The sequence below is a fragment of the Lynx canadensis genome, chromosome C2 (assembly GCF_007474595.2).
Source record: "Lynx canadensis isolate LIC74 chromosome C2, mLynCan4.pri.v2, whole genome shotgun sequence".
Lineage (NCBI taxonomy): Eukaryota > Metazoa > Chordata > Mammalia > Carnivora > Felidae > Lynx > Lynx canadensis.
In genome coordinates this window covers 30,583,762-30,596,699 of record NC_044311.2, presented here as the reverse complement: position 1 = coordinate 30,596,699, position 12,938 = coordinate 30,583,762, and the positions used below count along the sequence as shown (strand labels likewise).

General features: G+C 52.4%; 1 protein-coding gene across 1 annotated transcript in view; it reads left to right on the top strand.

Moving 5' to 3' along the window:
* Window positions 1-589: 589 nt before the first annotated feature.
* The window catches only part of KY (kyphoscoliosis peptidase), a 59,133-nt gene continuing 46,784 nt past the window's right edge, over window positions 590-12,938 (top strand). Inside the window, exons 1-3 of the mRNA XM_030328424.1 lie at window positions 590-655; window positions 6,069-6,143; window positions 6,662-6,759. Of these exons, the coding sequence (XP_030184284.1) occupies window positions 590-655; window positions 6,069-6,143; window positions 6,662-6,759 (239 nt within the window). The remainder of the gene's footprint in view (window positions 656-6,068; window positions 6,144-6,661; window positions 6,760-12,938) is intronic.

The following is a 12,938-nucleotide window of genomic DNA, read 5'->3' as shown; positions in this document are numbered from 1 at the left end:
CCTCATCAATAAGTAACAAGAACTGAGGCACGGTTAGCCTAGGGCAGCATTGGTGTTATGTAAAATACTTAATGATCCACACCGCACAGGAGCTGAGCAATCAGAACAGATAGCAGCTGTCAACAGCCTGGTGGACCCATACCCTGCAAACCGGCCAGAGAGGGAGCTGGGCCCCAGAGCCCGAGAGCTACTGCACTGCCTGACACCTGAATTATGTGAGTGACAAGCATCAGGGCTGGAGGAGTGGGTAGAGGGAGAGGCCAGGATATCACCCCAGCGCAGTGTCTGACCAGAACCCCCAAGAAGAAGCGCATGAAGAGGAGGAAAAGGGCTATTGCTCTGAATCCATGGTCTGTGCTCCTCTGGCTACTATATAGCCCGTCTCTTTCATTACCTGCAACTTTGAAGATTGATGGTCTCTGAGACATAAGACAAATTCTTTTGGTAGTGAGGGTAAGAGTGAAGGTGGTGGAGGTGATGTTGGTAGTAGAAATGGAGGTGAGATGGTGATGGCGATGGAGGGGGTGATGGTGGTGAGGTTGGTGTTGGTAGTACTGGTGATGGTGGTGGATGAGTGATGGTGACGGTGATGGGGACGGTGGTGGAGATGGTGATGGTATTGGAGGTGGAGAGGAAAATGGTGACAGTGGTGGAGGTGATGACCTCTTGATAGACATGTAGCAATAAGATGTGCTTTACAGGGGCGCCTGGGTGGCGCAGTCGGTTAAGCGTCCGACTTCAGCCAGGTCACGATCTCGCGGTCTGTGAGTTCGAGCCCCGCGTCAGGCTCTGGGCTGATGGCTCAGAGCCTGGAGCCTGTTTCCGATTCTGTGTCTCCCTCTCTCTCTGCCCCTCCCCTGTTGATGCTCTGTCTCTCTCTGTCCCAAAAATAAATAAACGTTGAAAAAAAAAATTAAAAAAAAAAAAAAAAAAAAAAAAAAAAGATGTGCTTTACTAAGAAGGAACAAGTCCAAGGGGAAAGTAGAGAGTGCACTCAGCTCTGTGGAAATCTATCAGATATGAATACTCGGCAGTCTACCTGAAGAGCAGTTGAGTTCAGTGAAGAAACAAATGATTTTATGATGGGAATTAACTGGATACCAGTCAGAGAGAAAGCCATTCAGAAGACGGGAAGGCCCGCTTTGCTAAAAGCGGATCCAGAATGTGTTCTTGCCTTGTCTTGAAGGTCAAGACAAAGCCACCTCCGCTTCTCCCTGCTCTGGGTGGACTCATCTCCTGGGAGCCAAGAGCCACCCGGCAGCTCCCCTCCTGGTTGGCTCACACCGGGACAGCCTTTCTCAGTCCTCAACTTCCTCCTCACACTGAGGTGGACAGCTGGGCCGACAGGGAGTCCCATGGTCATGGGCTTCATGGCTTCCTCCATCCATGACCCAGCCAGGTCATGTCAGAGCACCCCAACAGTTTGAAAGCGCAGACACTTTTACAGGCCCCAAGGTCCTCCGTCTAGAGCAGCCCCACAGTGCAGCCCCAGAGCACACCGGAGCCCCATACTTCCAGGTCCTGCACTTCCATCAGGAGGGTCTGAGCAGAGTGCCGTGATCTGATGTATGACAGCTCCCTGCAAATCCTTCCTCAGTGGCTAGAGCACAAAGTCTGCCAGCTGCCACATTTGGAGCCAGAGAGTCAGTCCCCTTCCAGGATGTGTCACTAGTCAGATAGGTCTGTGAAGCAGACCCATGGGTGTCCCACTGGGTTTTTCATACTTCCAGGCTGTGAAATCCTGAAATACATATATTAGTTTCTGCCTCCAGTGTCTGCTCATATTTGGTCTTTGAGCCCAGTTCCCAACACAGAGCTCCTCAAAACCTTGTAATTTCCTGGGCGATAGGAGGCTAGGAGGAGGTGATGCTTGGTGGACTCCTAGGTGGGGGCTAGTCACCAGAAAATCCAAGCCATGATTAGAAGCTTAAGCCCCAGCCGCCATCCTCCAGAGAGGGGAATGGAGCAAGGAAACAGGTTAATAATCAATCATGACTATGTGATGAAGCCTCCATAAAAAGCCCAGAAGCATGGGGTTTGGAGAGTTTCCAGGTCAGTGAATACATCCATGTGCCAGGAGGATGGTTCACCCCAACTTCATAGAGACAGAAGCTCCTGCATTTGGGACCCTTCCAAGTCCTCACCCTATATACATTTTTAATCTTTTTTTAAAAAAAACATTTTTATCTCTTTTTGAGAGACGAAGAGAGACAGAGCGCAAGCAGGGGAGGGGCAGAGAAAGGGAGACACAGAATCCAAAGCAGACTCCGGGCTCTGAGCTGTCAGCACAGAGCTCAGTGCAGGGCTTGAACCCACAAACCATGAGATCATGACCTGAGTCGAAGTCGGACGCTCAACCAACTGAGCCACCGAGGTGCCCCTAGTCCTCACCGTATGTAATCTCTTTACCCAGTTGTTCACTCCTATCCTTTAAAATATCCTTTGTAATAAATCAGCAATAGTAAGTAAACTGTGTCCTGGGTTCTATGAGCTGCTGAAATACACCATTTCAAGGGATGACATCCCACTAATTTTTTCCTGGACCCAACCCACTGGTCCTGGGACTGTGACCAGCCGAGCAGCACCGCTTCCTGAATCCTCCTTCCCCTATCTCGCTCACTCTTGCTGCCTTGGAATTGCAGCCCAACCCCACTTCGCTCTCACAAGGTGTTAGCACGAGAGTCAGCCCCAGGCTCTGTTTCCTAGCCTGGAAAGACAGCTACCTGTCTGTCTTCCTCCTCACTTCCAGGGATATAGGTAACAAGTCTGGGGGAAAATTGAGTTGGAAGAGTACCGCCTGGGTCTGCGCTAAAGATACAAAGGCTGAACTGGGGACCAGATATTACAGTGGGAAACTGTAGTGACTGAAGATTGCCATGAGCTGGCCCAGGCAGGCCCGTGACAATGATTGGATGGGGTCAGGGGAGGAACCAAGATAGCTGTGTTTGGGATCTCAGCCTGAGAGGCAGTAGAGCCATTAATAGAAATAGGGAAGAAGCTGGGACTTGAGCATGGGTTTTCCGGTAAGACAGACATGGAGTCTGGTCCAGGTTCTGCCATTTACTAGCTGTGTGCCCTTAGGAAGGTTACTTGTATCTCTGGGCTTCATTTCCTCACCTTTAAGGTGGAGACAGTGATGACCTTTCCCCTGTTTAAGCCATAAATTGAAAGAATATTCAGCACAGAGCCTGGGCCATAGCAGGAGTTTGAGAAATGAATGTGTCATGTCACCTTTATTGCCTTGGCCTAGCCGCTGAGTTTCCTCATCTGCACAGAGTGGCTGGAACTGAATCATGACCTCCAAGGTGCCTCTCTGCCTGACCATCCAGGGGGAGACAGAGGGCCCCAACCCTTCCTAGGATCACTGGCTGGTGAAACAAGGGATGTGGGAAGCCTCCAAGTCTGTGGAGGGAGTTCCCTCGGAGCCCTGGTCGCTGCCCATCCAGGGCCCACAGCGAGTGGGGGGACGCAGGGAGGGGACAAGGGGACCGACTTCTGACTCCTCCTGGTGCAGTGTCTCTGACTGTGATTAGAGTGACCCCACAACAGAATCTGATGGAAATGCAGATTCCTGGCCTCACTTTGACCAGAGAATCAGATTCTGGGGATGGGCCTGGCACCTGAACTTGAATGTGCCCCCAGTGATTCTGCTGCCTACTAACACCTGAGATCCACCGTCAGGACCCTGAAGCCAGGAGCCCAGGGTCAAGTGCAACTTCTTCCTCTCCATGTGCTGAGCTAAAACGACCTTGGTTTATGAGGGTTCTCCTTCCACCGGGAGCCTGATCAGAAGCCTTTGTCTCTCTCCCCTCTCCAACCCCAGCTACCCCAGCATGCACCCCCCTGTTTATGTCTCCAGAATTTCTTTGTCTCTCTCTGCCTCTCTCCCTGTGTCTCTCTCCATGTCCATCTTCCCCTGTCTCTCTACTTCTCCCTCTCTCCCATACCCCTCTCATTCCCCCCACCACCCCTCTCTCTCACTCTCTTTGCTCCTCTGCTCCTATTGTTCTCCCCTTCTGTCTCTCTTTACCTGTCTCTGTCTCTCAGTCCATTTCTCTGTCTGCCTCTTTCTCTCTCTCTTGCCTCTATGGGTTTTTCCTCTTCTCTCTGTCCCTCTGTCTCTGTGTCTCCCTTTTTGTCTCTCTCTGCCTCTGTGTCCCTATCTCTGCCTCTGTGTCCCTGTCTCTGTCTCTCTCTGTCCCCTGTTTCTTTTTCTATTTCTTTCCCTGTCTTCTCCCTCCCTGGAGGCCTCCTGGCTGGTGGCTGGAAACAGATGGCTGTCAGGCCTTGGCCAGAGGCACATGTCATCACAGGCTCCTCCCCCAGTGGCAGCTTTTCAGCCACCACCTGGGGAGTGCAAACTGTCCTGCCACCAACAGGTCCCTGTCATCACTGTGCTCCAGGGCCTGGCCCAGCCCCCAGCCCAGCCTGCCTCAGGTAACCCTGTGAGAGAAGGCAAGCTCCCTGCTCCCGCTTGCTCAATAGCCACTCCAGGGGCCAGAGGCCCCGCCTCAAGGAAAGGGCAGGGGGAGGAGGAAAGCCTTGCACCAGTAGGCTTGTCCCAGTAGCAGCACTGGGAGCTAGGGGTCCTCTGTGGACACAGGCCAGCCCTGACCTCTCTCACTGAGAGATATGGTTAAGGTCTCCACCCTGCTCTGCGTTTCCTACCAGGAGCTGGGGGAGAAGAACCTAGGCTGGTTGGCGTGCCCTAAAGCCCCCACACCTTATTTCTCCCAGACCAGCAGGGTGGGGCCGGAAGTGACCTTGTGCTGCCGACCTTAGGCCAGCCCTGCCCCACCTCAGTCTGCATCAGTGTCTCCTGAGAAGCCAGGGCTCCCCACGCCCCTGTTCTGGCCAAGAAGGGAGGGGTCCCTTCTTCCCTGGAGCAGATCCCAAGGCAACCTGGGGAAAACCTCAGCACCGGATAGGGAGAAAGGGAATGGATGTCACGGGATCCCTCGTTACCGCGTGTGCCATGCAGGAGGCCAGCTGCTGACCCCAGAACAGCTGTGTCAGGCAGGAATCAACACACCCATTGTCCCAGAGAAGGGACACGACTCTTCCAGGGCCCCACAGCATCTGTGGGGGACCCAAAGTGGCTTTGTTACACACATGCACGCACAACTGGAGTTGCTTTAAGGGCACACCCGCTGCAGGGCTCTAGGAGAACGCAGATGAATGGCATGGTCTTGACAGCAAGAGTCCCCGCGCACAAATACACGGTACGCACACCACCGCCTGATGTTCCTGAGATCCCACCAAGAGGTGCACATACGGGGGCTGTTTCTGTCCTTGCTCCTCCCATCCACAGTCCCAGAGGTGCCCTGATAATGAGGTGAGTGGTTGCCTATCTGAGGTTGTGTCCCAGGTTCAGGGACCAGACTGGCTCTGTTTATGGACCATCACGGTCACATGCCGGCCACGTGCTGGGCCACACTCTGCACCACCTCGCTTTGTCTTCTGCCCTGGGCAGCGGGCATGATTGCTGCCAGGTTACAGATCAGAAGACTGAGGCTCTGACTTGCCTTGCAATGCTGGGACTTGAACTCCCTCGGTTCGTAGGTGACCTTTTTAGGAGGAAAGCAAAAACAGCCAGCAGGGCCTCCCCACCTTAGACCCAGGGAGGTGAGGGGAAGGCAAAGCCCAGGGGAGGCAGGAGAGGCTCTGCTGGGCTAAACTGGCCTCACAGGTGTCCAGATGCTAGCAGAGCCGAGGGCAGGCCCTGCACATGTGGGCTTAGGGGGAAGGCCTGAGTTTTGTAGTTTTCGTGCATCTAGGAGGCCACTGAGCCTGGGAGCCTTCCCCGGAGCCTGCCCTTCCCTGTCCCCAGCCCCCTCCCTTCATCCCTCCTGGCTGGACGGAGGACAGGAAGGCAGGATGCAGTGGGAGAAGGCTGGCTCATGTTTCCCCCCTCTCTTCCTGGCAGGGATTACATGGTGAGGAGGGAGGACAGCTGAGCTGGCAGGGGGGTGGCCTGGTCATGCCGAGGGGGAAAGCTGGGGAAGAAGGACGGCTGAGGTAACTGGGGCCTCGAGCAGCCACTCTCCTCACACATCCCCCCTTTCCAGCCACTGTGGGGCCCCGGGGCCCAGCACCGATACCTGGGTGTCTCCATTCCCTTCCCCCAAACTCTGCTCTCCAGGGTAGGCAAGGGCAGACAGACAGCCTGACTTCAGAGAAAGGAAGACCCACAAGTCCGTAAGACACAGAGGGGCTCACGTGAATGAGGCCTGTGTAATTCTAGAATCTCTAATTTGCAGTGCCCCTCACCCAGCCCCCGACAACCCCCCCTCTCCACAAGCTCTGCAGGGGTTAGAGAGCCTCTGTCTGGTAAACTGCAGGGCCACTTCACCCCGCCCGAACCCCTCTCCCTGAGTTGTCGCTAGAGCCCGTGATTGCTTGGGCCACCTACCTAACCATCTGGAAATACTCCGGCCTTGGGACAGTGGTTGTCAACACTTACAGTTACTCATCAGGTGGTCAGGGAGCAATTTGGTGGCATCAAACAACAAGAACTAGGTATGGATCCAGAAAGTGCCAGGAGCGATATGTCAGTGGGAAACTGTACATCCTGGGTGCCAGAGGGGCCTGGGGCTAGGGCTCACAGACTCCTGGCTGCAGCCCTAGCAGATGGGTGGTGAAGCTGAGCTCTCCTGCCTAGGGCTATGCTGAGTCTCCCCAGGAGGAGAGCTCCGACCGGAAAAGTAAAGCAAAGCTGGACACTAGACTGGTGTACAAATGTCTACAGCCCTTCCTAAGGTGCTTGGTGTGTCCTGACAGAAAGAATCCAGAGCCAGGAAACTTCCAGAAGGACCCTGGACCTGGCAGAACCACCAAGGCATGCTCCAGTTCCACGTCATACAGGTACAACCTGGCATCTAACTCCAACAACTGTGCGTGGCCCCGCACCTCCTTCCAACTGGTCACCGTAGGAGTGGTTCCTACCCAAACACACTTTCAGGCAACAGTCCAGAAGTTAACTGTCAAATGGCATGCTTTTCAATTGTCCCGGACCTGTTTGCTTCAGGCTCCCGTTCTGATGCTCAGTGTTAGCAAGCACTTTCAACCTAGCCCTGCCCTTCAGGTTTTATTCACGTGGAATAGGTACACTGAGTCCTAGTTCCTCATCTCTAAAACGCAGGGAATCTCCTCAAAAAGTTGCTGGGATAAGTAAGTAAGACTAGTGAAAACACCTAGCACAGGGTCCAGCACAGAGTAGGTGCCCAACACACATTTATCCTTCCTTCCTTCTTTCCTTCCTTCCTTCCCTCCATCCCACCCTTACTCCTTCTCTCCCTTCATTCCTTTCTCCTTTCCTGTCTTCCTTGTCCTCCACCCAGTCTCTCTCTCTCTCTCTCTTTCCATTATTATCCTCCCAAAATGCAGAGTCTAAGTATCTCGGTTGATCCTCCTACAGCCCCTTCTCTTCTCTTTCAGCCTCTCAGGACTGTCTCGGTTCCACTTCTCCCTTCATAAGTGGATCCGTACACTGTTTCCCGGGTCAACTATGAGAGAGACTCATTCATCTCTGTGTCCCCACAACACCAGACACAAGGCCTGGAGCACAGTGTCTTGTTCCAGATGGTATGAAAAAATTGGTAATGGATGGAGTGGGGGCACAAATGGGTGAACAGATGAATAAGTGGATGGGTGGAACAAGTTAGATGGAAGGGATAGAAGAATGGGGGTGGTGGAGAGACTGAGGGGTGATGTTCAGGTAGAGACGGAGGCGTGGGTGAACAAATAGCTAAGTGAGATGGATGGATGAGAGAGTGACTGGATGGGTGGAGAGATGGAATGGATGGACAGATACGAAAGACCCTGTGAAAGCATGGATTTGGGGTGGATAAATGGATGGACAGAAGCACATGCCATGGCTGGCTCTAGACTGAGACAGAAAGGTACAAAGAACTCACTCTGATGCTTTTCATCCCAAATCAATGTTTTCACTGTCTCCTTCTGCTCTCGAACCCTAAAGACGTGGTAGGGAAGGAAAGGAGTGGCTGACAGCAGCAGGAGCCAGATACTATCTTCATGGCAGCTTTGCCAAGCACTCACTCACTGAGTCCTGCCCCAGGCCACAGGCATCGTGGTGCTCAGAGCCACAGGACTGGAGAATGGCTGAGGACACCCTTGCCCCTCCCTGGCCACTGCCACCAGTCTCACCCACCCCAGAAGATGCTGCACAGAAGGGGACTGACTGTGTGAGCAGAGCTTTGAGTGTCCTCATGCTCAATACCAAAGGCTGGAAACTTGCCAGTTTCACTTCCCAGTCTGACTCTCCCCCAGCACAAACTTGCACACTGGCCCACGCTGAGGTTTGGCTGGAAGTGGCTTCTATGCTGCCCTCGCTAAGCCCAGAGATCTTGAGAGCAACTGTATCACCTTCACTGCCTCATCCCAGTGATAGAGCTCCTGACACAGAGTTGGCATAGAAAAAAATGTGGTTAAATAAAATGGATAAAGAGTCTTAGACATGACTGACTATCATTTGGGAAAAGACCAATGTAATACAAAACAGTGGTAGACCTTGATCTAGGACACTGAGCTTGAAGCCCAGCTCCCCTATTTCCCATCCATGTGGTCTTGCACAAATATCTGCACCTCTCTGAACCCGCACTTCCTCCTCTGTGAAATCGGGATAGTAGTTGACACCTGCTCAACTCTCTTCTGAGGTTGCAAGTTTTCCTTCAGGAATGGACTTCTCATCTGGTCCTTCCCGGTCACCCCCACCGGGGAGGCTTGATAGCCAAGCCCCAAAACTGAATCCCTCCTGCCCCACCTGGTCACCCAGAGGGCAGAGCAGAACGTTTTGGGAGGGGACGTGCAGGCTGCAGGAGGTAAGCATGTTCCACTTTCCGGCTTCTCTAACTGGGGCTATGCATAATCACCCTGACCTCAATCTTTCTTGGTGAATTATGGAAAAAGAGTTCTCAGAAAATGAGGCATGTGCAAAAGTTCCACTAGGCTCCCTGTCCTCCCCCTCATTTCACCCTTCCCAACTTAATAAAGACCATGGCTTATTAGCTGTTCCTATCCAGCTCTCCTTGTCCTGTGCCTGCACACGTGAGACTAAAAATACCCGTGGCTCCTATTAGAGGCTCTGCCCCAGGGACAGGCAAGGCTGGAGTCCGAACTGACACTAGAAACTCGTTCCCTTGTGCCCCCTGGGATCCAGGCCACGGCACCTGTCCCGTTTGGGGCAGATGGGCACCAACCTCATTCCGACAGTCCCCAGGGGTCTTCAGGGGTGATCAAAAGGCTGTTCTGACTTCATTTGCATTTTTGTTCAGACACTCCAGAGCTGTCTCCTGTGACCCTCCTCACCACCTCATTAGACAACCTCCCACCACCCAGGTGTGAGGGCTCTCTCCCAGGGGGCACATGTCACTCAGAGCACTGGCTGGGGCCCTGCAAAAGCGGCTGGCCCAAACCTCAGCCTGCCAGTAGAAATGACATCTGTGCCCCTTTTCACTAACACACGCAGAACAGCAAGCGTGTTAGGTTTGGCGTGAGCCCTGGGCCCACGTAGAAGCCATTGGTGGTTCACTGAGAAAACTGCACGAACTCACTTCTTGATCCTGTTTCAGCATCAATAAAATGGGTGTAAAGGCATCAGCCCAGCCCCAGGGCACTGTGAGGGCTACATGAGTTCATGGAAGAAAAACGCAGACTTCTGTACAGAAGTAGCTGACTACCAAGGAACAAACTCTGAAGCGTCAAGTCCGCTTCAGAGGACCTTTCATTTCCATCAGGGAGGCGGATCGAGGAATATGCGAGGGGCATTTCAATAGCTCGGCAATAAACACTTGGGGAAGCTGAAGAGGTAATCTCTCCATGGGCTTTCATGTGCCACTGGATACCTCTGTTGGCATGGCCTGAGATATTTTGGAAGTGGTGATGAGAGACAAATTGATTTTCATCATCTCCATCCACAGGAAAAGGCCAAGAATGCCATAGTGTATAAAGACTCCAAAACTCAAATGACCTGGAATTTGGGAGGTAGTGCTCCCCATGTTTACACATCGTTATGTGCAAGAAGATGGGATTGTAATAAGCTACAGACAGAAAAATAGGGAAAATCAGTGAAGGTGTCACGGATAGAAATACTGAAACAGGCTGACGGGCCGATCAGGGAGAGACATGCCAAAAAGGCTGAGAAAGGGAATTGTGTTTAACAGAAAAGTCACAGCTTATGGCTCCTGATTGGGGCGGGGTGGAGGCGGCTGCATGGGACTGAGCAGGGCTGTTAGAACCAAGCACTCCCCCAAATTCATGCTCCAGATGGCTCTGTCAGCAGTGGAAGAAGGTGCCTTTAGAGCTGCTTGTCCTCACTTAACCTCCTTCTCTTCCATCTCGTGATGGTCAGAGAAAAAGGCACAGCAGAGCAAACGCTACAAATCTACGGGAGGCTGGCGCATCTCTGGGCTAAAGGGAGAAATCTTGGCTGACTGGGAGGGTTCGTTCTGTCTGATTTGATTCAAACATTTATTGAGCACCTCCTGTGTGCAATACACACAGGAGGCTCAAGTCTGATAGAGGGACATGGGAGGGGACTCAAGAATGAGGAAGACCGTGACCTGGCCCTCGAAGAGCTTAACATGGTCTAAGGCCAGGCCATGACTTCATCATACACTTTGCTATGAAACAGGAAAGACCTGCCGTAGTTTGGGAGAATATTTTTTTTCAAACCTTTAAATGTCTGTGCCATTCCAGTAGGAAAAAGAAAATGAGGATGGTTAAAAAGCACCACAGAGAGCTGGCATTCTCTAGGATCTCCAAGAACTGGGGTAATCAGGCAGGCTTCAGGGTGGAGGTGAGGGCTGGTGTCAGACTTCAAAGGATGACTAGACTGTACTTGCCAGGAATGTCCAAACAGGTATTTCGGGAAGAAGTGACAACAGTAACAAACTCAGAAGTGGGAGTGAGCCAAGTCAGGCTGGTCAAGACACCACAGGAAGCCTATACCAGCTTTCAAAAAGGTTTGCGGGAAAGGCGTCTGTCTGGTCCCCCATGTAACAGTTTGCCCATATCAGCAGAAGCCAGGGTGTGAAGAGGCTGGGATGTGGTCTGTTCTCTTTACCAATGTGCCCCACTCTCTTTGTGCCCCTTCCCCACTGCACCAATGGAGAAAAGCATGTCATGTCTACAAACTGCCTGCTAAAAGCCTTTCGTGTACTGGTTTTGTCTATTACATCTCTATAGAGAAGAGAAAAACTTACCTCCCGGGATTTCTAGAGGGGTGAAAAAGTTATGACTGGTGATCCCCCGAAGAACCACTAAGCCTTTGGAAAAATGAAAATGTGAGTCAGAACACACCCTTTCTGGTGAAAGCCTCATCTGCCAGAAGCAAGCCTCTCCCTGTCAGCCACTCACCATCTCCAAGACAGCTCAGGGCTCAGAACCATCCGGACAACTGATGAATCCCATTGTCAAGCAAAGGTGTGGAAGCAGTGTGGATAATGGAGGATAATGGCAAAAATACAACCATTTTGACTGCTCTTTGTCTTTCGGTCTCCTGAAGTTTCCAAGTCATTGTGATGAAAATTATTAAAGGTCTGCCCAAGAACGGAGACATCCCCTGATTTGTCAGATCCTAAGACAAGGATGCAGATGACTTCGTTAGGTCAGAATGTGGAAGTCCCTGAATTCCATGTTATTCAAGACGGTGGCAGGATGGAGAGGCCAGCATGTTAAGGAAAGCCTAGAAGCAGAGAGGTCAGATAGATGTGTTTGGGGAGTAGTGGGCATGGCTATGGCTACAGCATGTGTGGGTTGGCAGGGAAAGTAGAAGAGGTGAGTCTATAGAAGGAGGCTGGACCCAGGGTGTAAATCACAGGCTGAGGGTCTGTTCTCTGTCCCATCGGTTGAGGGGGGGGTTTGAGCAGAAGGCACAGACCCTCTGAATAATACCTCATAGCCTCCTTCTCTCCTGCTTCCCCTCCGCTTTCCAGATACATCCAAATGCCTTTCTGTGGCATCCTCCTCTCAGCCAAAACAAGTAGTGTAGATGAGAGGATGGGTCGACAGAGTCCAGGGCTGAGGGGAACATGAAGACTGAGGAGAGCGTCTCATCTTTCTGCCCATGCTGCTGGCAGGGAGCATCTGTGCAGGCCCAAGACACCAGCTACTGGACTGAGAGCCATGGGTGGGAACATGTGGAGAGGGGGTCCAGGTTCTAGGCAGCATCGGGATCCAGGAGCAACAGCATTTTCCAGAGGAGCCAAGGTAACACAGCCCCTATTTCATGGGTTGGTTCCAAAGCCGTGTTTTCACTGCATTTTTGTCACTCGGGAAACATTTATCAACATCTGGACATGCTCTGGGTTCTTACAACAGGGAAGTGGGTGCTACTGACATCTAGTTGGTAGATCACAGGGATGCTGCTAAGAATCGTCCAATGCACAGGACCACCCCTCCCTCAACAACAAGGAACTCTATGGCCCCAAATGTCCATAGTGCCATGGATGAGAGGCTCCTCTCTAAAGGATCTGTCTTCAGACATCCTGGAGGGGCAGGAGGCCCCCAGACCAGCTTCCTGGACCTCTGGGTGATACAACCCCCCATCATCTCCTGCTTCAGAGGCAGCTCTGGAATGGGATGTCATGTGAGCAAGCTCCTCACAGTGACGCTCTCCAGCTGGGGAGTAAGGAACAAGGATGGGAATGCAAATTTCAGGCAAGGGGGCTTCAGCTTCCTTGCCCTTCCCACTCGGCCCCATTGAGTAATGAGAGGTGCTGCATAGAAGCTTCTGTTGGGACCTACACCCTTGAAGGAGGTACACGGTGCTTTCTCAGGTCAGATGGGGGATGCCGCCTGGGCAATCTCTAAGACTCCAGGAACTCTGAAGAATCCATTATTCTTACTTCCCTAGCCATCTAGAGAACAAGCCTCAGCCAGCCTCCCAGGTGTGTGTGTGTGTGTGTGTGTGTGTGTGT